The 23111-nt window shown below is 44.3% G+C and overlaps 2 protein-coding genes across 6 annotated transcripts in view; both read left to right on the forward strand.

Annotated features, from left to right (window-relative positions):
- Positions 1–410: 410 nt before the first annotated feature.
- On the forward strand, positions 411–8248 carry rbm42 (RNA binding motif protein 42). Its single transcript, XM_018726923.2, has 11 exons — positions 411–539; positions 1327–1399; positions 2047–2197; positions 2419–2488; positions 3450–3518; positions 3879–4051; positions 5050–5208; positions 5412–5552; positions 6613–6730; positions 7025–7219; positions 7708–8248. The coding sequence occupies exons 2-11, from the start codon at positions 1344–1346 to the stop codon at positions 7818–7820; spliced, it is 1245 nt and encodes a 414-aa protein (XP_018582439.1). The 5' UTR covers positions 411–539; positions 1327–1343; the 3' UTR covers positions 7821–8248.
- A 782-nt stretch (positions 8249–9030) lies between these two features.
- arhgap33 (Rho GTPase activating protein 33) overlaps positions 9031–23111 on the forward strand; it is a 40295-nt gene continuing 26214 nt past the window's right edge. For 2 of the 5 annotated variants that reach the window (XM_018726913.2, XM_018726914.2), the window contains exon 1: positions 9871–10438. Coding sequence is in view for 3 of the 5 variants with exons in the window: in XM_018726914.2 (XP_018582430.2) it covers positions 10433–10438 (6 nt within the window). In the remaining 2 variants the exon portion in view is untranslated. Of the gene's footprint in view, positions 9245–9870; positions 10439–23111 lie in introns of those variants that run through there. The other 3 variants (XM_018726912.2, XM_018726911.2, XM_018726916.2) reach the window with 3 other exon arrangements.

Consider the following 23111-nt stretch of genomic DNA (forward strand, 5'->3'; position numbering starts at 1 on the left):
CAAGGCTTAACCATAAATAATTAAAAGAAACTTACCCGTTAACTCCGGCATCCGAAAACCACCTCGCCGGGTGTGACGGGTAAATGATGAATCTTAGTCAAATTGACAATACTAGCTACCAGGAATATAGCTTGGGCGGAACGCCAGAATACCGTGCTTCTGCGTTAGCATCTCACCGCAGTTGTGATGACTCGGGTTGTTTCCTGTTTCCTCCTTTTCTCTTAGCTGTAACGCCTGGCAATATCATTATGTCTCGTTGTTTGTTCTATACACGATGTAACTTTTTGTCATTGTTTATGTTGTTAATAAAGTTAGCGCTAAACCCTCAATTTTAGGGCGCAGTTTGTGACGTCACTTTGCTCGGTGCCAATGAGGTGTCTACTCTGTACGTCTCGGCAACGTCATTTTAAGGCGTCCGTTTTGAATGGAGCATGAAAGTTCACCAAAGATATGGAATATTAGAGCCTTAATATGTTAATCTGTGTATTTTGAACGCAAACCCCATTAATTGTGGAAGTTAAGTCAAGATTCTTTAGAAGGTAAGGTATTTGGACAATGAAGTGTAGCTAATATAACTAAGCAATGGCGATTTATGATTGGTGCTCGTGCTAGTAGTAGTCTCCTAGGTTCGCTAGATGCATGTGTACTAATATACTGATCATTTTTTTCCACCTAACAGAACATGTTCTTTAGCTTAATCCTAACTCGACCTCCTAACGTTTATGTTCTAGTTTATCACTTTTACCGTTCATTCATTGTATTGCGACAGTAGGGTGACGTTTTTACTTTAGTAACAATGAATTTACCTTACTGTTTTTTTTTTCCCCATTTTAGGTTACTACTTGTCCAGTTGTACAGGCACATGAAATTAATCTTAGCTTCTGATTAATGTCAAGATATACTAAAGTCTGTTTTTTAGACTTATTGTTAAAGGTGTGCATTTGGTATATAATCATGCACTAGAATTACTTATATATTGTGTTTTATAAGGTAATCGAGGCATAAAAAAGTAACTGACAATAATATAAGCCATGTATTCCATGTTTCTTTGTGATACTCATCCTTTTGTTTTGTCGGAACGATTACCTCTGAGTTCACGAACAGGCCTTCTCTGGACAGTCTCCATCTCACTTTTACAGCTTTATATACATGAGCATGAACTGGTGATAATTAGCTATATACAAGATATTTGAATTGGTTCATTTTTCAATGATTAAATTAAAAAAAAAAAATTATAATGTTCAGTGTGATATTATACACCAGCAAAGGACAAGTGCTCAGTTTTTAATGTACTTTAGATTAAAATTCACCCATTTTCACATTCAGGAAACAGCACGGGAGCAATGGCGGTGAAGTCGGGAGAGGAACGATTGAAGGAAATGGAGGCTGAGATGGCTTTGTGAGTTGGAATTATGCGGAATTTTCTTTTTCTTGCCTGGTACTATTTGTGCTCATCTTATTTTTGCTTGTGGTGTAAATATGGCATCAGCTGGATTTGCTCACACATATTCTGCTTTGGTAGCTCTACGTACATGACTATTCATTCCACTGTATACAAGCTATGTTTAGGAATGAAAATAAAAACAATCTGAACTTGAACTATACCCTTCATACCTCACTCCCACATTTCTTCACTATCGTTAACCAGATCCTTGTCAGGGTCACGATGGTCCAGAGCTTATTCCAGAATCACTGGGCACTAGGCTACAAGGGGTACACTGTGAACGGAACGCCAGATTATCACGGGGTAACCATACACATAAACATGCACATATTCAGTCATGTATTTACACATTACAGGTAATTTAATGACGTGTTCACCTGAAACAAATGTCTTTGGACTGTTGGAGGAAACCCTTTTGCTCACACAGGAGAACATGTCAACACCACACAGGCTGAGTTGGAGTCAAAGCTACACACAGACTGCCCAAATGCTGTGAGGCGACAGCACTACCCTTTGTACCACCTACCCTTAGTAACCTTATCTTGGAAATTTACTAGTACCGCCAGTGTGTGATCTTAGCGGTTCTCCTGTTTTCTCCTCAGGTTTGAGCAGGAAGTATTGGGTGGTCCGGTCTCTGGAGGAAGCCCAGCGGTGGTTGAAGCTGTGCCAGTGGCTCTGGCTGTCCAAGCTGTTCCTGCTGTGTCAGCTGTACCTGTAGTTCGCCCCATAATTGGCACCAACACATACCAGCAGGTACTCAGATGGCTGCCCACTGGGTGGAGTGTTAAGATTCCTTGCGATGTAGACAAACATGGGGTGGCCTTGCAACTTTATCGATAACCATGAGACTTATAGATTTTTACATCAGATTTTGAAAGTTACTCTCTTAGACTTAGTGTCTTCTCAGCTTTGTTTTCAATCCTCAGCCTCCATTTCATTCAATGCGATTCACTTAATTCCATTGACTACTTCAGGTCCAACAGAGCCTGGAGGCGAGGGCAGCTACCTTTGTAGGACCTGCATCCCCTGCTTTCGTGGGCCCAGGTAGGTGGGGGTTGTGCATTATTATTTTCTTTGGCTTATGCCTTTCTCCAAAGCATATTATAGTGTGAGGACTGAACAATAATAGTAATGCAGAGATATGAAATGAAGCGAGAGAAATGTACAGTAAAAAATATTGTGTGATGCAACAGAGCACAGGCTACATGTATCCAATGTGTTGTGAGAAGAGCTGGGTCTTTAGAAAACACTAAAACACCAGGAGTTTTCGAGAAGGTCTGATTCTGAGTGGAAGGGTTGGGGAAATGTAGAGAGCTATGTTTAGAGTCTTGAGCTTAGTCCAAGCAGCACTGTAGTGTGGTTGAAGCACAGGAGTGATGCGTACATAGGAGAAACATTACACAGTAGATGTGCAGTATTATTCTGAATGAATTAGAGAGGATAAGGAGCAGAAGCAAGAAGAGGTGCTGTCAGAGAGTGATGGTACTCCAGCCCCAGAAAGAACTAGAGCTTGAGCAAGAAGTTCTTGCTCAAGATTTTACAGAAGTTGTACTGGAAGAGCAGGCCACAGTCCAGTGAAAATCAGTGAGAATTATCCAGGAACATGCCAAGGTTCTTCACAGTATTGAGGATGAGAGGGTGACATTTTGTCCAGCAGTTTTTTAGAGGAAGAGCTTTGCGAGTTATATAAGGATGTACCCAACATCGCCCAGAGAATAGCCAACAGTAGGAAGAAGGTAACAGATTTTTAAAGGATGAGTTTGAGGTGATGGTCTTTCAACCAGTTAGAGATAATGGTTGATGACAGATAAGAACTCTGGTCTGAATTCTAGGAACTGACATGAAGATTTAGTTGTTATATGGTCACCTTTATGCATATGGTATGCATAATGTCGGATAATTTTGCAGCTCCTACTAACCCCTATTTTCTTGAGTCGCTCTAGCAAAGGTCAGTTGGCATTTGAAAAAGCACCGCAGCAGTGAATGACTGTCTGTCTCTTTCAAGCTGTGCCTCCAGTCAGGCCGCCGCCAGTGATGAGACCTGCATTTGTCCCACACATCCTGCAAAGAGCAGGTAACTAACAAACTGATGACCAGTTGTTTACCAGCACCATTGACTTTAGCTGATGTGGACATAAACCAGTGGATGCTGGGAACTGTATATGAGTCGTCTGTGCAAGCACACACAAGTCTATTGGAGATATGGGATTCTGTTGATAAAAGTACACTTTTTATTTGTCATGATAATCATCCCAGTCAGTTTAATATATGTATATTTCTCTTTTCCTTATTCAGCAGAAAGCGGGCTCATTAAACACTTTATTAGTCTGTTTTGTGCCTGCAGTGATTTTCTTTTTCACTCTGTGATCTCCAGTGCACAGTCTGGTGGATTTATTTTATGTTTATCACTTTCTGGATTGTGTGTGTCTTCAAGGTGGTCAGCGAATGCCCGTGATGCGGGGACCCCCTCCGCAGGGCATGATGGCCCCACCCTTACCCCGACCACCACCTCCTCCCCCAATGATGATGGCACCCCCCATGCCGGGCCCCCCCCAGCAACCCATGGGGCCTATAGGTCCAATGGGACCCATAGGCCCAATGCCACAGGTTTGTCCTCATTTAGACACAAGTGGAGTTTTTTGATCTGAGAGATGTTAATAGTCATTGCTCAGTTAACATCAGGGTTAGAGACCAAAGTACTGCAGGTAGCCGCACTTTTTGATTAAATGCCCCCTCCTGTGACTGGTACAGTTTGAGTTGAACGGTTGGGAAATGGAAGTATGCTATTTTACGATAAATGTGTTGAAATTGCACATTAAAATAAGCACCACAGTTGCAAAATTAATTTTGGGAAAAAAGAAACTAAAATATCTGTGACACACAGGACCTCCCAGATTATTAGCTACATCAGACCTTGGTCTCTTATTTACAGTATTTAACGGACTGATAGTGGATATGAGTCTGCAGTACAAACCAGAGTTGATGCAGTTGCTGCCAAAATGTCCATTTTATATTTTCTTGTGTGTGTCTTGTAATACCGGTTTTATGTTTTTAAATAAGTCCACCCTGTACTACTGCATGTCTAGTCACTCTGAACTAGGGTATGGTGGGCATTCCACAATATTTTAAAATAATTAGACACGATTTCCAACCTTTGTCCATGATGTCATACAATGCAGAATGTAGACAAACTGCAGCAGAAAATATAAATATACACGTGTATATTTATATAAATATACACGTGTATATTTATTTTAATTGGATTTCTATTCTCCCCTGGAAAAAAAAAACTGGCAAGACTTCTTTAAAGTTAGGTGCTGGTTTGGTCAAAATCATGAGTTTTAATGAAATTGTACTTATAAAACCAATTCCTAAAGTGAACATGGTCCACAAAATTACTAGGCACATTAAAGTGCAGTCTTTAACAGTGTCATTGTATTTAATATTTGAATGTCCCTGATCTGATCCTAATCCTTTTTATAATACCGTATCTTCTATTTATTTTTATGATTTCACCCATTTCTATCCACCTCCTCTCACTTCTTTTTTTGTTTCTGCTTTTGTCATCTTACTTTTTTCTTTTCACTTTGACTTTCTGCCTGCAGGTTGGAGGGATGAACCCTATGGTATCAGTTCCACCACGCCCAGTGGTTCAAACACAGCCCAAACTCACTCCCGCCATCATTCAGGCTGCCCCAACTGTCTACACAGCGCCCCCAGCACCCAAGAAAATTGACAACCGTGCCCAGAAACAAGCTCGTTTGGTAACTACTACTATGAATATTTTTTGCCTAAAATATTTACAGGGAAATAAGGGCAAAAAACTACCTTTTGTAGTTATATACAGTCTTTCAATTAATAGAAGTATATAAACGCCACTCAGGAAGCAGTTATTAGATGTCCGTCTAGCCAGCCACCCCTAAAAAAAAATTTATTTATTTTTTTTGTCCTTTCTTCACATCTTCAGGAGGAACTGGCCACCTCTGTCGCAGAGCAGCAAGCCATAGTAGGAGCAGCTGGTCTCCTGGATGCCAAGAAGGAGACTTCCACAACAGATGATGCCATCATTGGCCCCAGCATGCCCGAGCCTGAGCCGGCCCACCCTGAGGTACGGTGCCACTAAAGGCTGGGGTGGTATACCTACATAGGCTAGCAAAAATCATTCCTTCTTCGTTGTAGGTTTAGACACTGCACATGACACACTGGCCATTTCCTCAGTTGGACATGTTCCACTTATACATCCACTTTGAGTACTTCCTGAATTCTCAGTTGAAATCCAGTTCAGTCTGTGTGGAGTGTGCATGTTCGCCACATGTTCATGTGGGTTTTCTCCATTTGGTCTGGTTCCCTCTCAGTCCAAAGACACATATTTTGGGTAGATTGATGACTTAGTTGCCCATAGAGAAAGCGAGAAAGACTGTTCTGATGACTGAGTAACTGCAGGTAGTACAATGTGTATAGCATTCTAAGTCAAAGGGACTGCTGATAGTGTAGTGGTTAGAGCGACTGCCTTTGGACCCCAAGGTGGCAGGTTTGAACCTTGCCTCCGGCTGTAGTACCCTTGAGCAAGGTACCTACCCTGAATTGCTCCAGTAAAAATTACCCAGCTGTGTAAATGGGTAACCTTAACATTGTAAGTCGCTTTGGAGAAAAGCGTCAAATAAATGTAAATGTAAGTCACTTTGCACAAAGGTGTCAGCTAAATACCAGTTAATATATCATTAAACCTGTTTTTCCTCTTAATTTTTTAACCTTTATATTGCTTCAATTTTAGTGCTAGAAATATCTGAAATGTATTTGCATTTTTTATTTTTTAATTATGAAAAAATATTAATTCCTAGTTCCTGTCACTCATATTTGCCTTCCAAACAGCATGTTTTAAGGGGGTTTTCAAGTTTGTTTCAAGACTTATTGCAGCACTTCTTAATCTGGGGTCTATGGACCCTTTGGGGCTTTGTTGATGGGCTTCAGGGGTTCTTTGAGGCACAACATTGCTTTGAAAATAACACTGTCAAATGAAATACAAGTTAAAAATAAAACTGCAATATTTTGTCCTAATTTATTTCATTACATATTTCTGGGAGGGGCCCTTGGATTTCATCAGATTCTTAAAGGGACCTAAACACACTGTTAAAACTCTCTGCTTTACTGTTGTGCTCCTCGCTCAGCCAGTAGATGGTGCTGCTGAAGACAAGAAAAAGGGGAAGCAGGAGAAGGTGAAGAAATGCATCCGCACTGCAGCTGGCGTCTGCTGGGAGGACCAGAGCCTGCTGGAGTGGGATTCAGGTACCCACTCCTTGGGTGACCTTGGTGAACCAGTCATTTTGGACACACTGGCAGAAATCTTGTTACACAAGGAGAGCATGGTTTACCCCATCTTGTATATTGCTTTGGGGGACTTATTGTCATTTTAATTTACAGTGAATCACTTATTGTAGATGTGGAGCTGCATACTTCAAAGCACCTGCCCACTTGAGGAAAAAAGCACAGTGTAGAGACACAGACGATGTCAGAGGAACTCTCTTGTTCCACTTTCTGCTCTTTTGCCACCTTAAATCATGTTCTCCTCTTTGGTGGCAGATGATTTTCGGATCTTCTGCGGAGACTTGGGCAATGAGGTAAACGATGACATTCTGGCGCGAGCCTTCAGCCGGTACCCCTCCTTTCTTAAGGCCAAGGTGGTGCGGGATAAGCGCACTGGCAAGACAAAGGGTTACGGCTTTGTCAGCTTCAAGGACCCAAACGACTACGTGCGCGCAATGCGCGAAATGAATGGTGAGCACACTTTCTATACAGCTTATGGTTTATTGATGGCCGTTTACTCCATTAAACGACCAGACAGACATTGCATTGTCTTTGTCTGCTCTAATCTTCTTGTAAATGTCTACATTTTTAACTGGAACTTATTTATCTGGTAGTTTGTAAAACATTGCTTGTACCCGGGTCACACACAGCAGTATTCAAATTTCAAAAACACAATTCTGCAGTGACATGCAATATATTGTGTGTTTTGTTTAGTCTTTATCTAAGGTGCCATTGTGGTTAATATAAGGTTTTGTACCATCATTACATTATTTGCAGAGTAAAACTTCTAAAAACTGCTTTGTCTGGAAGCAGAATTTCATCCAAAGTGTGTTCCACTGGTGACTGTCAATTGTTTCAACCCAGATTGGTCAGTCTGTCCCCAGTTAGCCAGACAGAACTGCTGCACAAGTACATGTCATGAAGTGACTGACCATCCTTGTGCGTCGCTCTCTCTTTAGGCAAATATGTAGGAAGCCGGCCCATCAAGCTGAGGAAAAGCACATGGAAAGACAGGAACCTCGAAGTGGTACGCAAGAAACAGAAGGAGAAAAAGAAGCTTGGTCTTAGATAAACATTTTCACTGGTATAAGAGAGTCTCTCAGAATGCTCTGTGTGTGTGTGTGTGTGTGTGTGTGTGTGTGTGTGTGTGTGTGTGTGTGTGTGTTTTGCATGCCTGTTTTTGTGTGTCAGTGGCAGACACTGCACAGTGCTGGAGGGCTTTTCTTCTGTATTAGAGTGTAAGTGTCAAGAGAGATGGATGGCAGATAAATTCAGAAACTATTGACAGAGTAAATGTTGCCACATCTGGTTTAGTGAGTAATATGATAGATGTGTTCAGTTTAATTGAATGAGGCCCTGAGCACCAGCGTTACTTAAGTGACAGTTACTCTGCCATAAAGCTCCCCTGGCTTTGCATGAGAGAACTGATTATTTCTCATCTGAGCTAGCTTTTCAATATTTGAATTTCCTTCTTAGAAATTTGTAACAGGCAATATGTCAAGGCAAATAAAATATTTTTAAAATACTTTTCATTGTTGTGGAAAATGTTGTGACGTCTGAAAAATCACGTACAAACATCTTTTATCACTTTTTCACTTTGTAATCTAGTTATGGATCCCTTCCATTTGTAGATATGAAATTCCGGAAAAGGTCGATAGGGGGCGCGCTAAGAATATAAATTGATAACTGACAAAAGTATCGCACTGATGATTTCTGATACGCTGCTGTATCAACCACATGTCGATTCTTTTATTTTTTTTTTGTAAATTACACTCGAGGTAGGATCATATTTTACTTCATGTTAGTGACATCCATGAAAGCTGCCGTATGGGTAGTAGATGAAAGGCACTGAACTACAGTACAACTGCGCTCTTAGACTTATGCTTTACATAGTGGAGCGATTATTTTTAGCATTCCTTGTGAAGAGCAGTTAATGTGAAAAGCCTTTATTTTCAGCGTCAAGAGCACGGAAACCTTTTTCTGTCGAACACACACTGTGTGGTGTATCTCCAAGGAAGGAATATTTTAAGCCAAATGATTTTGAGTGGTTGAAAGACATAGGAGTTTGCAATTAAGATCCCTGAGTGTAACTAAAATATAATTTGAAAATGCATCTGGCTGTAGTACAGTATGAGTATCAGTTTTACAATAAACTGCTCAGAGTCGCTTTTCACTAGAATGAATAAAGGCGCTCAATGGGCCGCTGTGCACAAGTGGAGGGACTCATGAGGTCTTACCTAGATAGGTATGTGTGTGTGTTGTATTTCTATACTTTGGCCTGCAGGTATGGCTCTGTGTCTGAGAATTTAGACATCGGGGGTGTCCTCGCGCAGTTCCCTTTTTCTGAGCGACAGCGCGTCCACGCTCCGGGTAGAGGTACCGCTGGAGCTCTGTACAAGGAGAAGTGACCACGGAGCACTTCTGCACAGCACCTCGGCTCCATCCTCCTGCCCACACACAGCGCTGCGCGCCGGAACATGAATCGCAGCAACACGGGTGAGAGCGATCAACCGTCCGCCTGTCCGCGACACTCAAAGCTACTCGTCTCGAAATTACAGAGAGAGACGTGTCGTTCTGAGTCGTTTCCATGTGTGAGCCGCCGCCGCCGCCCCGCGCGTTTCATGCTTAGTTTTGGGAAACATGTCGTCCGAGCGCATCCGTTCTTCTGTGCTGCCTGCACTACTTCTGTGCGCGTTCACACAGCCTGTCGAATATCATGCGGAGGGTTTTAGGAAGGGATTACAACGTAACGTACATACGTTATATATCTTCAGGCGCTCGTAAGGTTTCCTTCTCCCCCAGCCACGCGCCCGGTGTGTATAGGTACTGCACCTTTTGTCCGGGAGCTGCGGGGGCTAGTGAACCGCACCATTCGCACCGAAACGGGGGTGAGCTGTAAAATGTCATTTTAAAAATGGTGCAATTGCGAAGGCGCTCTGTTGTAGAACATACATTTAAAATAACTTTGACACAGAGCGTTTCTTGCCATATCTTCGCTTGCACGCATATCTCTCTGCGTGATGAACGGATCCCGGTCCCCCCCCCCACCACCATGGGAGCCGTTTGGAGGCGGCCGCGTACATCGAACGCTCCGTTGATTGGGGCGAAAGGGAGGGGCTTCGCGCTCACATGGCCGCGTGCGGTCGCTGAGAGCCGCGGGCGGACTGCCTTGTACGTCGCTCCTATCGGGTTTGTTGGGGGTGAGTGCGGCTCTTTGTCGCCTGGTTTCTCCGCGGTTTAGCTGCGCTGCTGACGCTTAGCAGCGCTGGAGTTGTGAAAGGCTGAGAGCAGAACGTCAGGCAGAGGCTGTGGGGTTTCATCGCCTCCCCTCCCTCTCTCCCAGCCCCTACCCTCCTCTTCCTCATCTTCGTCGTCCTCCTCCTCCCTCCGTCCTCGCGGGGGCTCCTCTTGTTCCCACTGCTGTCGCGTGTCCGCCTCGACTCACCCACACACGTCGTGTCCGCACCTTCAGCAGCATGTAAGGCTGCGCCGCACAGCGCACGGGGTGTGTCTAGTGTGATTCCGATTCCGAGTGGTCGTACTGGTGGAAGGGGAGAGGAGAGGAGAGGAGAGGGGCGCCTTGTTCTGCGCGGAGAAGGGAGGACACTTCAAAGAGAGGGGCTTCGATCTGACCAGAGTCCCGTCTCCCCGACCCCGAATCCCACCCTGCAACCGCTCTTCGGCATGGTGGTGAGTTCTACATCATTTATTCTTTTAATCATCAAACTCGAAAGATAGAAAGCGGATGCCGGGCAAAAAAGCAGAATGTGGTGTGCGCGTACCGAATTAACTCTTTGTGGGCAGCAGACGCGCGGCGCGACTGAGTGCCGCGCGCCTCTAGTCGATGCTGCTGTTGCCATTGGTTACAGACAGCCTGCGCGAGGCAGCCGAAGACTGCCAGGATCATGCCCTCATCCTTTCTTTATTGGTTTTGTGTGCATCCGTTTTCAATTTTTTTTTTCTGCGAAGCACTGTGTGACTGTATACTGCATTGAAGTATACGCCGTATACTTCGGCTTCTTCCGAAGCTGTATACGCCGGCGCCCCTCCCTCTTGTGTGTGTTTGTAATATAAAGAATGGATGTAAGCAAGACTGATAAAATTAAGTTACAGTGGTTCCGTTGTCATGACGTATATGACAAACTATTCACTCGTTCTCAATCATGTGTGCCACGTATTTTTGTAACTACCTTGAAAGGCTTTCATTTTTCAGAATTCCCGTGTGTTGCATATCATATTCCCGTCCCACTTCAGCTCTGTTCGGGTCTCTCCATTGCTTGTAATACATTTCCTGCATTTAGCCTTCGTTATGTCCTGTCAAACAAGAGGAAGAGCTCTAGCTGCTATTATTTAAATGTAGTTTATTTGTCATGGTAGCTGCGTGGCGAGCGAGTGAGGAAGACAAGTGCCCGCCTTTCTGCTGTTATTTAATTAACTGAGTTTTAATGCCGGTTTTCATTTTCTCTCCTCTTATTTGCGGTGTAATAAAAACCGAGGCCTTTGTGTTCTCTTTAATCCGAAGCCATTGCAAATGCGTAGCGACGGCTGCGTTAGAATTAACTTTAGCCGCGACAGTCAATGAGTGAGGCAGTTTTCGTGCTGCACAGAGTGTAAATAAATACAGTGAGTGTTTACCTCATCAGCTGGACTCACTGCTTTATGTCACTAAGTATTTAAAAACGGCACTTTGAGTTTGCTGCCACTGTTCCCCGGCTTAAAATAGAGCACGGAAGGTGTTCGTTATGGAAAGTGTCGTGAGCGGTGTGACAGCATATCCGTGTGTGAAACAGACACGCTGAGGTAACTTGTGTAAGGAGTGTGTGCCTCGCTCAGTTCTGCTTAACGGTTTTATTTCGCCTTTACTTTGTGTTAGAGCACAGTTAACCCTAATGCTGACGTCAGTCGTCGTCAGACCTATGTTTTGCTGTAACACCAGACCAGGTGAATGTGTCCTGTCTGTTTTCTGTGGAAGAACAGTGTAGTCACACACAATCTCTGTCCAAATACACCTTTTTAATGTTTCTTATATAATTGTAGCGCTCTGGGTTCGGATGGGGCAAAGAAGGACGCACAGGACAGGTAGTGCTCATGACTAATGCTTATTGGAACGCCGAAACACAGGGAAACGCTCTCGGTCCGAAGACCCCGTTTCCTCAAGGACCTGCGGCGCCTCAAGCCAGACTTCCCAGCCTGCTTAGTGCCACCCGAACTTTCTTTTCAGCCTTGCTGATAGTCACTCACCTATATTCCCTATACATCCCCACTATGGTAAAACACAACTCCATTTTATTTCTAATTCAGCCATTTACAATAAACACATGGTATTGTGGGTCCTTACAATATATATTTAAATAATGGACCTTGAATGAGTCTAACAGTGATTCAGTACCTTTCGCGGAGCCACAGCCTTCTCTTCTTTCATTCAGGAGCCACTTTTTTACCGCCATTCCTGTTGTTGTTGGAGAATCTTCTAAAAACTTGCGTTTATTGTTATGTTTTGCGAACATTCAGTGTTTTCTGTTTTGTATGGCTAAAGTAATTAATGCTCTGCTTGTTCTACAGCCATACCAGCCAAGGATTTGGCCTCCACAGACATGTTGGTTTCTTACCGTATTTGCAGTATGTGGTGTTTGTCACGTTCCCACTGTTTTGAGCTATTTCAAGGGAGAGACAAAGTACCGCAGGTGAAGGCATGAAGAAGCGAACACACCAGCATCGTGTTTTTAGTTTTAGGGCACCCCAGCGCGGTAAATGGGTAGGAGGTGCAAGAACCTTACCGTCCCAAAGGTGTGACTGTGATAGCTGTCTTGTGGAAAGCAAACAGCCCGCTGTGACGAGCTGAAAACCACTTTTAACTGTGCGTTCTTGTTATTTCGCTTTGTAATTTCAGCCTGTATAACTTTCGCAATTGTTCTCTTCTCCAAAGGGGAACAAGCAGCTGACTGAGCCAATGACATCTCACATTCATTCTTATATTTCTTCTGTTATATCTTCTTGTTTTTCTTTGTTTCCCGTTTGTCTCTTATTCTGTCAAAACACCCGGGTTCAAATCACATCTTCTGCTGTGAGCAAGGTGCAGCTGTGAGAAAAAGTTTGTGAAGCCTTCAAAATGATCTGGACTTCTGCATGAATGGCTGTGCAATTTTGATCAACAGCTACAGAAAGCATTTCACTAAGGCTACTGCCAATAGAGTCCACTAGTTACTGGGGATCATACTTTTTCTATCGGTTAGAAACTGATTAAACCATTTGTTCAGTAAAGATATGGCAGTGTAAAATGTTTAGTATGTATAATCTTTATGTAAAACAATTTGGTATTGCTTAGATAAAAATCAATGTACATTTTAGGAGCCATTCATCCAGAATTCAACACATTTTCCACACTTCCTGACAACTAGACTTAGTGTGAATTGATACAGTAAAAATTATCCAGCTGTATGAATGGGAAAATTTGTTTGTAGCTTGGTATACAGAACTAATTGTTTTGGAGAAATGACTTAAATTAATAACCACATGAATATATAAGGCACACAGATTATATTCATTCATTTATTTTTTTCCTCATCTCTTGTCACTTTGTTTATACATTTTCCAATTAGTGTACACATCGTACTGTAGGTACAGTGTGTCCTGCTCCTTCTCCATAGCGTTCCTGTGTCCTGGCCTGTGGGTGGTCGAGGTGTTTCATTATTTGCCCAGCATCAGTGCCACCCACAGTTGTCTGTACATGATCCTGCTATGACTGTGCCCAAACAGGCTATAAGACACATAATAGACTTCCAGTTGTCACCTATCCCTTGTGCAGTGTGACACCTGCTATACAGAGCACAGCTGGCTCTCATTGAACCCTCCATGGCCGGAGTGTGTTGCAGTTTAATGATTTTACTCTGTAGTGTAGCAAGGATGCATTTGGTGTTTTGGGTCTACATGTTAACTGTTAAGATGCTGCAGAAGTCTCAGTTTGTGTGATTACTATAATACTTGTCTTTTTGGGAGAGTAGGTTTTATTTTTCATTTAGAATAATTTTGCAACCTTTCAAGTCCTCATCATTGGAGGCATGAAGAAAGAAATTGCAGTTTTCCCATTATTGCTTACAGTTTGGTGGTAAATGTTGGCAGTGCACTTTGTTCAGCTCTTATCCTGTGTGTTTGCCATTTACAGGCAGTGTCCATTCTTTCCTCTCAATTTGCTGAAATCAGGATTGACCCCAGGAGTGACTCCTGCTGCACTAAACCTTCACCACCTTTGCCACCACCAGAGTGGCACTAAGTAAGAGGATAGATGTGAAATGTCTCCCCCAGCCGTTTCTCCTCAAGCACAGAGCGCATCAGAATAAAGCAGCAAAGGGAAAGCATGCCATACGTGTCAGCATCGGCAGCGTTACATAACCTTGCTTCTTCTGCTCGCATTCAGTCTGCTGGATAAAGAAATCTCAAACCCCATGGCACAGGAGAGCAGCGGTGGACAGAGAAGCTCGCAGTTCACTCTGTGGCTCACTCCTCTGCTTCCTGTTTGCTCTTAGTCCGTGTCTGTGCGGCCTTTCTCTCTGTGATCCTGGGTTTGATAGCTGGTAGGCGCATGTCCCTCATCTTGTAGGTGGGGGGTATAGGTATTCTGTATGTTTTGAGAAGACACACCTATATGTACAGCATCTCTTTCTAGCTTCTGTTGTACACAGCTAATTTGTTTTTATGGTAACTCTCACCCGCAAATATAGAATGTGAAGTATATTTAGCGCATCTGAAAAGTTGAGGGTAAGTAGATGCCTTTTTTTCTTGTGGTTTTAGCAGAAGTGTACGTGCTACATGCCCAAGAATAACAAAGGCCTGTGCCACGCGTTTCCAACTGCACGTCCCCCGTCATGCGGTGGAAAACCTGCCCGTCAGCAGCTCATCTTTCTGTTTTTGGCTCATTTTTCCACATTTTCTCATTACTACATCTCTGTACCACGTTCACGTTGATCTTTCATTGCAGTGCTGGTGTGCAGAAGGAGAGAAACGTTGCAAATCAATTTCTGTGCTGCTACCTTTTGGAAGCTAATTAGGTCATGAATGTTCTCAAGTAGGCTGGAGTCAGTAGGCTGTTTGGCACTGCGCTACACTCTCCAAAAGACAGCCTGCTCTTCATATCTGCATAAATACAAGGAAGATGCGTGTAGGTGTCAAGATGTGTTTGCAGAGATGTCTTCACAGAGGGGTGAACTGCAGGAGGGTAAAGCTGGGTTACGTGTGGCTTCAGTGGTGCTTGCCTCCGTCGTCCCAAAATAGCTGCAGCCTCTATCATTGTGACCATGGTTAGTGCGCCTCTGATCTCAGTGTGGCTTTTATACTCTGTGAACACGAATGATTATTAGCGCATTATGAGCTCTGCCTTCTGTGGCCTTAGGGGTTATTTAAAAAAGTAGTGACGAATAGGAGGTGAAGTACGGTGTCTGTCAAAAGTTTGTAGTTTAGACACACGTACACATAGAGGGTTTTTTTCTTTATTTTTTGCTCTGGTCATTGCATATTTTAGATCCTTCAGAGTAGCCATCTGTTGTCTTGATGACAGCTTTTACACACTTATTAGTCTCTCAACCAGCTTTGTGAGCAACCACCTGAGATGGTTCTCCAACAGCCTTGGAGAAGTTCTCAGATCAGATGAGCACTTGTTGGCTGCTCCTCTTTCACTCTGGTCCACCTTATCCCAGATCATCACTGTTGGGTTTAGGTTGGGTGATGGTTTCAAAATGTTTTCCAAATGAAAACCACTTGTGGGGGGTGGGGGGGCATTACAGAAAAAAAATTTCCTTTTGAGAGAAATTCATGCATACAGTGTAATGTAAACCCCTTGTGTTCCTTAGTTTTACCACAAAATTGTTATTCAATGAGATGCAGTGTCTCATCTGAAACAATAGGTGTGTAATTACCAATTCGATATGTTGGTTCAGAGAAAATTATGCGTGTTGTAAGAAAACTGTAGGTAAGGTGCAAAAATAAGTGAATGCCAAGTTGCACTGGTTAAACCAAGTAGGTAAGATCATGTGTGTAAATCAGTTTCATAGTTCATTAGTTAATTTTAACATTTAAATTTGATGTTTATTGTACAAGATATTGTGTAAGTATTCTTGAATAGTGAAATATTCATTCTGCTTCACTATTTATATTTGTCTTCGGCTTAAATTCTTGAAATTGGTTTCTAAGCCTTTAGCTCAAAATGTCTTCAAGATTACCTGAATCAGGGGTGTCCAGAGTTTTGACTTGTACTATATTCTATGTACAAACGGGCAAATCATTGTACATATCTAAGCACTGAACGTGAATTTAGACTCAGTTAAATAAGTTATCGGTAATAATAAATGGTGAACTACTTCTTTGTGACGTTTGCTGTGCAGTGAAATGTTGGTAGGAAGGGGTCTCACCAGGGTTGGAGTGGTGGTGCTACTAGGGTGGTAGCTTAAACTGAGACCAAACTGAAGAGTGATAATGGGAGTTTATGCCCACCATGTCCTGTAAACAAGTAAACAGCAGCGGTGTTTCAGGTGACAAGCCAAAAACGACCAAAAGGAAGCGTGATTTGACTCTTCTGCTGTACTCTTCAATTTGTGTCCCATTGACTTTTCTGTGTACTGTCGTAATTGCGTTTGTATAAATCATTCACACTGAAAGTAATGGAGCAGATTACTGATGTTGCCTAAGAAATGTTTTGTATTCTAATTAAATGATTTGCAGTATTACTTCAAACTACAGGTGTCCATATGTCTTTTTACGTGGCCTTTCCCCTGAGTGGGCTCCATTGCTTTGTACCTCCTTATATGGAGCATAGTGTTTCCCAGGGAGGAGTCAGGTCCTAATCCTGCATTCTTCAAGGAATCTTGTCAAGCCATCTTCGTTACCCATTTGACCCTTTCCCAAGACACCTCCGGCCTCCTCCTCTAGCTGTGGTCCCTGTTGACCGGGATCCGGAAATGACATGCACTCCTTGTTAGAGGCTCACGTTGGAACCACAGCCTGCCATCATACCCTGTCACTGCACATCTCTTCAGCTCTGCCGGTCACACCTCTGCCGGGTGTCCTGGTACCCTGGTCCCATTGCTGGTCCAAGAGCAGCAATCAAACCCAGGATCCGCTCCGTGACTGCAGCCTAACTGCGGAAGCCCTTTGTTTCGGCAGCAGACATATCAAACAAGTGCCTTATCCAGAGCACCGCCTGGATTCTCCTTGAAGACGACACTCCCAATAAAGCCCTGGGGTCGCCAGCTCAGATCTCCATCTGCAGCGTTTCTCTTCCTGCTTCCTCCATCATCGCCAGTGCCCTGGGCCACCTGTCACGTGGGTGGCTGGGGAACGTGCTTTGGGTGTCAGCAAAGCCCACGGGAACCTTTGCTTTGCAACCACTTCCAGATGCGCCTGGGGCCAAGGGAACACTGTTCTACATGTTGACGGGAACAGGCAAAATGGGTGATATAATGAACAATGTTTCATTTTCCTTCCTTTTTAAAAAAAAATCTACAAATCCTGTCGAAGCACCATAGTGCATTTTGCTCATTTCAAGCATCATGTATAATAGGGTTCTCTTGGTTCTGCCTGACATCATGTCCCCTCTGTGTCCGGCATCCCCCCCACCCCCATCGCTGCCACCACATTTTAACTCGCGTGTTCCAGCTGGGATGAGGGAAGAGTGTTTAGTATGCTGCTGAAGACTCTGTCCCTTTCCCGCTGCTCCGGAGAAAAAGACAGAGCGCAGCGGTGGGAGCGGGGGGTGTGGGGAAAGGCTAACTGTAGGAGCACAGTTTCCTAGGGACTCTCCACTGGAATGCCAGTGATGGAACTGACCTTGCTCTTGCACGGCCCAGCCCACCGGGGTTCCTCCTCCTTCCCATGCCGAACCCAGAGCAAAAGGGGAGGTGGTGATTGGGGGGGGTCTATAGCAGCAGTTTTAAAGAGCACATAAACAAGTGTGAGGAGTGGGGTGCTCTGTGAACGGGTTTCTATTGTGGCTCGGCTTCAGTGGGGGTTGGGCGACGGGGGTCGGCTCTGCGTTGCGAGAAGGGCAGGACCCGCTTTGTTCCTCAGAAGCAGGAGCCAGGGATGTGTGTGTGTGACTACTTCATGTGTTCGTTGAACTTCAGTCAACACCGCCGATTTCCGCCACTTCCTGCCCTCTGCTCCGTTTTCAGTGATGTCACCTGTACACACTTGAGCCACACACTTGGTGTTGTTACTTGCACTGATTTACACATTTCTACAGGTTGGTGGATGTTAGCAGAGCAGGTCAGGGTAAGTACCTTGGTCAAGTGTACTGTGGCAGGAGGTGAGTTTCAAACCTGGGATCTCTGGGTGCAGCGGCAGCAGCTCCAAGCATGACACCACCTGCTGGCCGTTTACCAGACACTTCTGTAAGGAGCAGTGTACAATGATGACTGTGTGGTATTTCATTTTTGTCAAAGTGCTTTTTTTTTTTTTTTTTTTTTTTTTTTTTTTTAAACTCACCTGCCCATGTACACATCAGAGCAGTGTAATGCACACGTTCACTGAGACCGGCACGGCTGAACTTAGATTTGGACCAACCCCGATTTGAACCCAAGTCCAAGTGCGCAGCTCAGGCCTACGAGAAGGCAGCGCCACCTAATGCGCCGTCATGCCGGCCCACTTTGTGCAGCACATGTTGAGGTTGTGTTTAGCATTTTCTTTTAAGGTGGCAGGAGCCAGTTGGCTCTGTGCAAAGCTCTTGTTTTTTGCAGGATCTTTTTTGCTGCTTCCCCACAACTGCGTGACTCCCCTGCCACTCCCCTAGGACCCTGCAGCGATGATGCCCCCTTGGACACGGCTGTGATATATTTTTTTATATATATATATAATTTATTTTTTTCTCTGCATCTAGAACAACACCCACCCTGTCTCAGTTGCTTACTCCTCCGTCACATGCGACCACTTGTTGCCCTGCCACGCAGCCACACTGGCCCATTCACGACACGTTAGCGGGGTCGGCAACGAGCCGATAATAAGGCAGGATTTGTTATGGCATTTCTGCGCTCGCCGGTCCCCACGGCCCGTTTCGCACCCTCATTCACGTGGGGAGAAAGGGAGGCTGACACATCCATTGCACCGACTTTCTTTGTGAGGGAGGGAGGAAGCAGCGTGTGTGAAAGGGCGCTCTTTGAACCATTCTTCCCTACTGAGAAAGCGGGGAAGGCAGAAGGGGCCAGTAGCGTGGGGTATGCCCACTGGCCCCAGGTTCATTTCTAGGCGACAAGAGGAGCCAGGGCCCGCCTCACAGCTAGAGCAAACAAGTGTGTGTTTTACCTCTTCCCAAGCATCTGTGCCACATCGTGCCCTTTTATTGCTGGAATTGGAGTTGGAACTGATCTTTTCCAGTCAATCTACAATTCTTTGGTCTGTCAATAGTGAGGCGCAAGTAAAATACATGGTTTACTACGGTTCCGTAGAATCGTTCCAGATGCAAATTACTGCACGTGGTCACACTTATCAGAGACCCTTTTGTACTGCAGTGCCAAGGAGAAGGGAGAGCACTAAGGACAGAGGAAGCATATAGTGAATAATACAATAAAAGTGATTAAAGAATAATTAGAAGAAAATTGTACAGAAAGAGTGAATGGTTGTGAAATTGCAAGAAAGTTAAGTACAATGGGGCAGGTGGTTTCACCGTGGTTAGTGCTGCTGCCTTTGGTCGCCAAGATCACAGGTTTGAATCTTACCTCTAGCAAGGTACTTACCCTAAATTATTCCAGTAAAATTACCCAGCTGTATAAATGAGTAAATAATTGTAGGTAGTCAAACATTGTGTCTTTGGAGAAAGGCGCCAGTGGAATGAGTAAATGTTAACGTACACTCCAGCAGAACAAAGTCATTATGGAGGGGAAAACGCTGCTGTCCACAAGACAGGAGGGAGGTTCCCTCCAGAGCTGCCCTTGTTGAGTTTGTCGAGATGTGGGGGACACGGGGTGTCGTGGCCGAGCCGGGGAGCTCGAGCTCGCAGTGACCCCAGCAGACTGACGCAAGGCTCATTCTCAGCCTTTGGGGTGGGGGAGGGGTGCACTGCGAAACTAAGACAATAGGACACGGCCCTTCTGCCTGAGCGGTCCACAATCCTATTGTCGTCTTTCGGGGTCAGACCCCGGACACCTGCTGGGAGGGCGAGTGGTGTGGGTGGGGGGCGGCAATAATCATCATAAAAGCCACAGGATTTGGTTACAAGGGATTGACAATGGGATTTGTGGGAATGAGCGACAGAGTTCCTGGGTTTGGGGTGTAGAGTGGACATGGCTGTGAGTGTGTCAGTGGAGGAGGGGGGACTCTCACACCCCTGCTAAATGACAACAAACACATGGTTCTGTTTCCGGAAAGCATGTGAGGAAGGCAATGCGATGGAAGCTTCTGGATCCAGAGACCTTGTGTCTCTGATGGAGGCACCGGGCAAAGCAAGAAAAGGATTGTGGCATGGTGGGGGAGGAGAAGAGCCATGGTAGTGTGTGTGTGTGTGTGTGTGTGTGTGTGTGTGTGTGTGTGTGTGTGTGTGTGTGTGTGTGTGTGTGTGTGTGTGTGTGTGAGAGAGAGACCCACTTAATGCAGAACACCTACAGGAGAGTGGGAGTGGCGGCCCACACGCTGTCCCTCTTTCCTCGGGTACAAATTCTGTCCTGCAGGACATGTCCCGCAGTGCCAAGGTCATTGCACAAAGCTGCGTGGACTCAGCACAGTGTGACTGTGACCTGTGAGTTGGTGCTGTCGTGGCTGGAGCCATTGCCTCGCAGCCAAAGGACCAGGGTTTGAATCCCTGTGAGCATGGTCCTTACCACGAACTGCCGCAGTAAAAGTTACCCTGCTGTATAAACGTGTAAGCTATCTTAAGTGACTGTATAAAGGCTCTGGACCGAGACATTCCTTAAATGCACATTTTGATATGCGTTGATCCATGTTCCGCTCGGTGGAATTGTGGTGTGAACGACTTCATGGCTCACAGAGACATACGCTTTGCGCGAGCGCAGTCCTGCGATCCGCAGCAGCCGGTGTGGCCTCTAGTCTCGTGTGTCCTTGTCCTGGAGCATGTTGTGTCTGATACCGCCGTACAACGACAGACGCCGATTGTTAGGTATGCTCTCGCTGAAAGGATTTCCCTCCATTTTTGCACACATTATGTGAAATACAATTATTGGCAGCATCTTGGGACCAAGTGATTGCTCTCTCTTGCTGACTATGTGTATGTGAAGGCTGCCAGATGACAGCTGAGCTGCACAACTCTCCACAGCTCTCCCAGAGCACAGAAAGCTTCGTCCCTGATCTCCCCAAACACGAAAACATCTCGCCTCCCTGGGGCTCTCGCACGGTCTAGAGCCAAGGAACCCTGCAAACACAAGCTGTCTTGCTGTGTTGTCTCCTGAGGTGCATGGGTACACTTGCACGCAGTACTCTCACAAGCAGACTTACATACATACATGTGGGGTAGATCATGGTCAGGGTTCATGGCAATGCGATGGCTCAGCGGGTAGTGCTGATGCTTCCCAGTTCCTATTGCGGGTTCAAATGTGAGTTTGAATTAATGGAGTTAGCACGTGGGTTTGGTGAATCCAAATTCCTCGGTGTTGTTGGTATGGCTCCGGTGTGGTGGAATGACCTTCCACTCTCACTCGGAACTGCTGAATCTCTGTCCACATTTGAAAAGGGTCTTAAAACACACCTCTTCCAGACTTGCTTCGCTCATGTTCTCTTAAGTTTATATAAGGTGTAAATGTTCATGCTGTATAACTTTGAGATCATGCCTGTTAAACAATGGATAAACCTTCATGCAGCTACTCCACTAATGTACTGTAAATGTTTATATGTATCTCAAGAAAAAATTAATTACTAAGAAGATCAGGAGCCATCAATATTCTGAAAGTTTTATGCAGCTACTCGTGTGATGTTCATATGGTGGAAAGAACAAACTAAGAATCATGGGTCTGCATCTAAGTGTCTCTTTCTGCTAATGTAATGCACACGTTGTATTTTCTATGAGATGTACATCGTTTGGAGAAAAGTGTCTGCTAAATGAATACGTGTAAATGTACCCTGAAATAGTACGGTAAAAAAAAAAATACTCTGCAGAATCAGTAAGTAAATAATTATTAGTGCAGTTGCTCCCCTCAAGGCGCGAGCGTTTGGTTTGAGAATTCGAAGTTATGAATGCTTTCATCTGATATCGTTAATTCAGTTTACGTTTCAGTTCAGTTTATGGTCTGCGTTTTTTTTTTTTTTTCTTCTTTTTTCTCCCCCCCCCCTTCCTTCCTTTGCGTGTACAAGGACCAAATTTGGATTTTGTGCACTACACGTCATCAGAACCTCTACTGGGTCTCCTTTACAGTTATAAATTCTCAATTTGCCAGCTAGTTTTACCCTGTCAGAATTTTCCGAACGATGTTAACTTTTTTGATCAGCGTCCATTCATTTTCATTTTTTTTTATTTTTTTTTTTATTTATTTTATTTTAAACATTAAAGTGCTGCAAACACATGAGCATCGTATGTATTTGTTTTGTTTCTTAAGCATGTGGTTTGTAATAGCTGCGAAAGAGCTGAACGAGCTCAGGCCATGCACTGTTATAGACTAATTAATGAAAGGAAACTGCCTTATTATGTAATTAATATTTATTAGTCAACTACAGCTGGTAGTGTAGTGACAGAGCTGCTGAGTTTGGACCCAAAGTCACAGGTTCGAATCCCTCTCCAGCTGACGCAAGGTAGTTAACCCTAAATTACTCTAGTAAAATTGCCTAGCTGTATAAATGGGTCAGTAATTGTTGGGAGCTTAACATTGTTAAGTCCCTTTGGAAAAAGGTGTTAGCTACATGAATAAGTGTCAGTAGTTGTGCCCACTTTATTGGGATTTGGTGATATATTGGCATAAATGTTTCAGTTTTGGGTTTCAGGAATGCATAGAAAATTTTACCATAGATGCTAGTGGAAATTACTTCTTCAGTTTACTAGAATTCACTTTGCAAAGGGTTTTTCATGAACAAATTACCTTCATAAGGTAGGAAGATAGTATCCTAATATACAATCCTGCCATTGTAAGCCACCTTGGAAAAGGGTATCATAAATTTTAAAACAAAAATAGCAAATGTCGTGCACAGGCTCAGCTTCTCAAAGGCTTTCCACCTACTGAATGTGTAATTTTTAGCTCCTGGGAGTCCGTATTCAGGTGTGCTCACAAAACCGGCTGTTTTTTATTTTGGAAAAAAGCAAAAGGCTAAAGTGAAATGTTTCTTGTGTCCTGTTGTCCTCCGTTTCTGTTGTGCTGCTCATCAGATTAGCCTTTCGGCTAAAACACCCTGCTCCGTGCAAAAGTCTTTTTTTTTCACCTTTTTTAGGATGCAGCCAGGGCCAACA

This window comes from Scleropages formosus, chromosome 18 (assembly GCF_900964775.1).
Source record: "Scleropages formosus chromosome 18, fSclFor1.1, whole genome shotgun sequence".
Lineage (NCBI taxonomy): Eukaryota > Metazoa > Chordata > Actinopteri > Osteoglossiformes > Osteoglossidae > Scleropages > Scleropages formosus.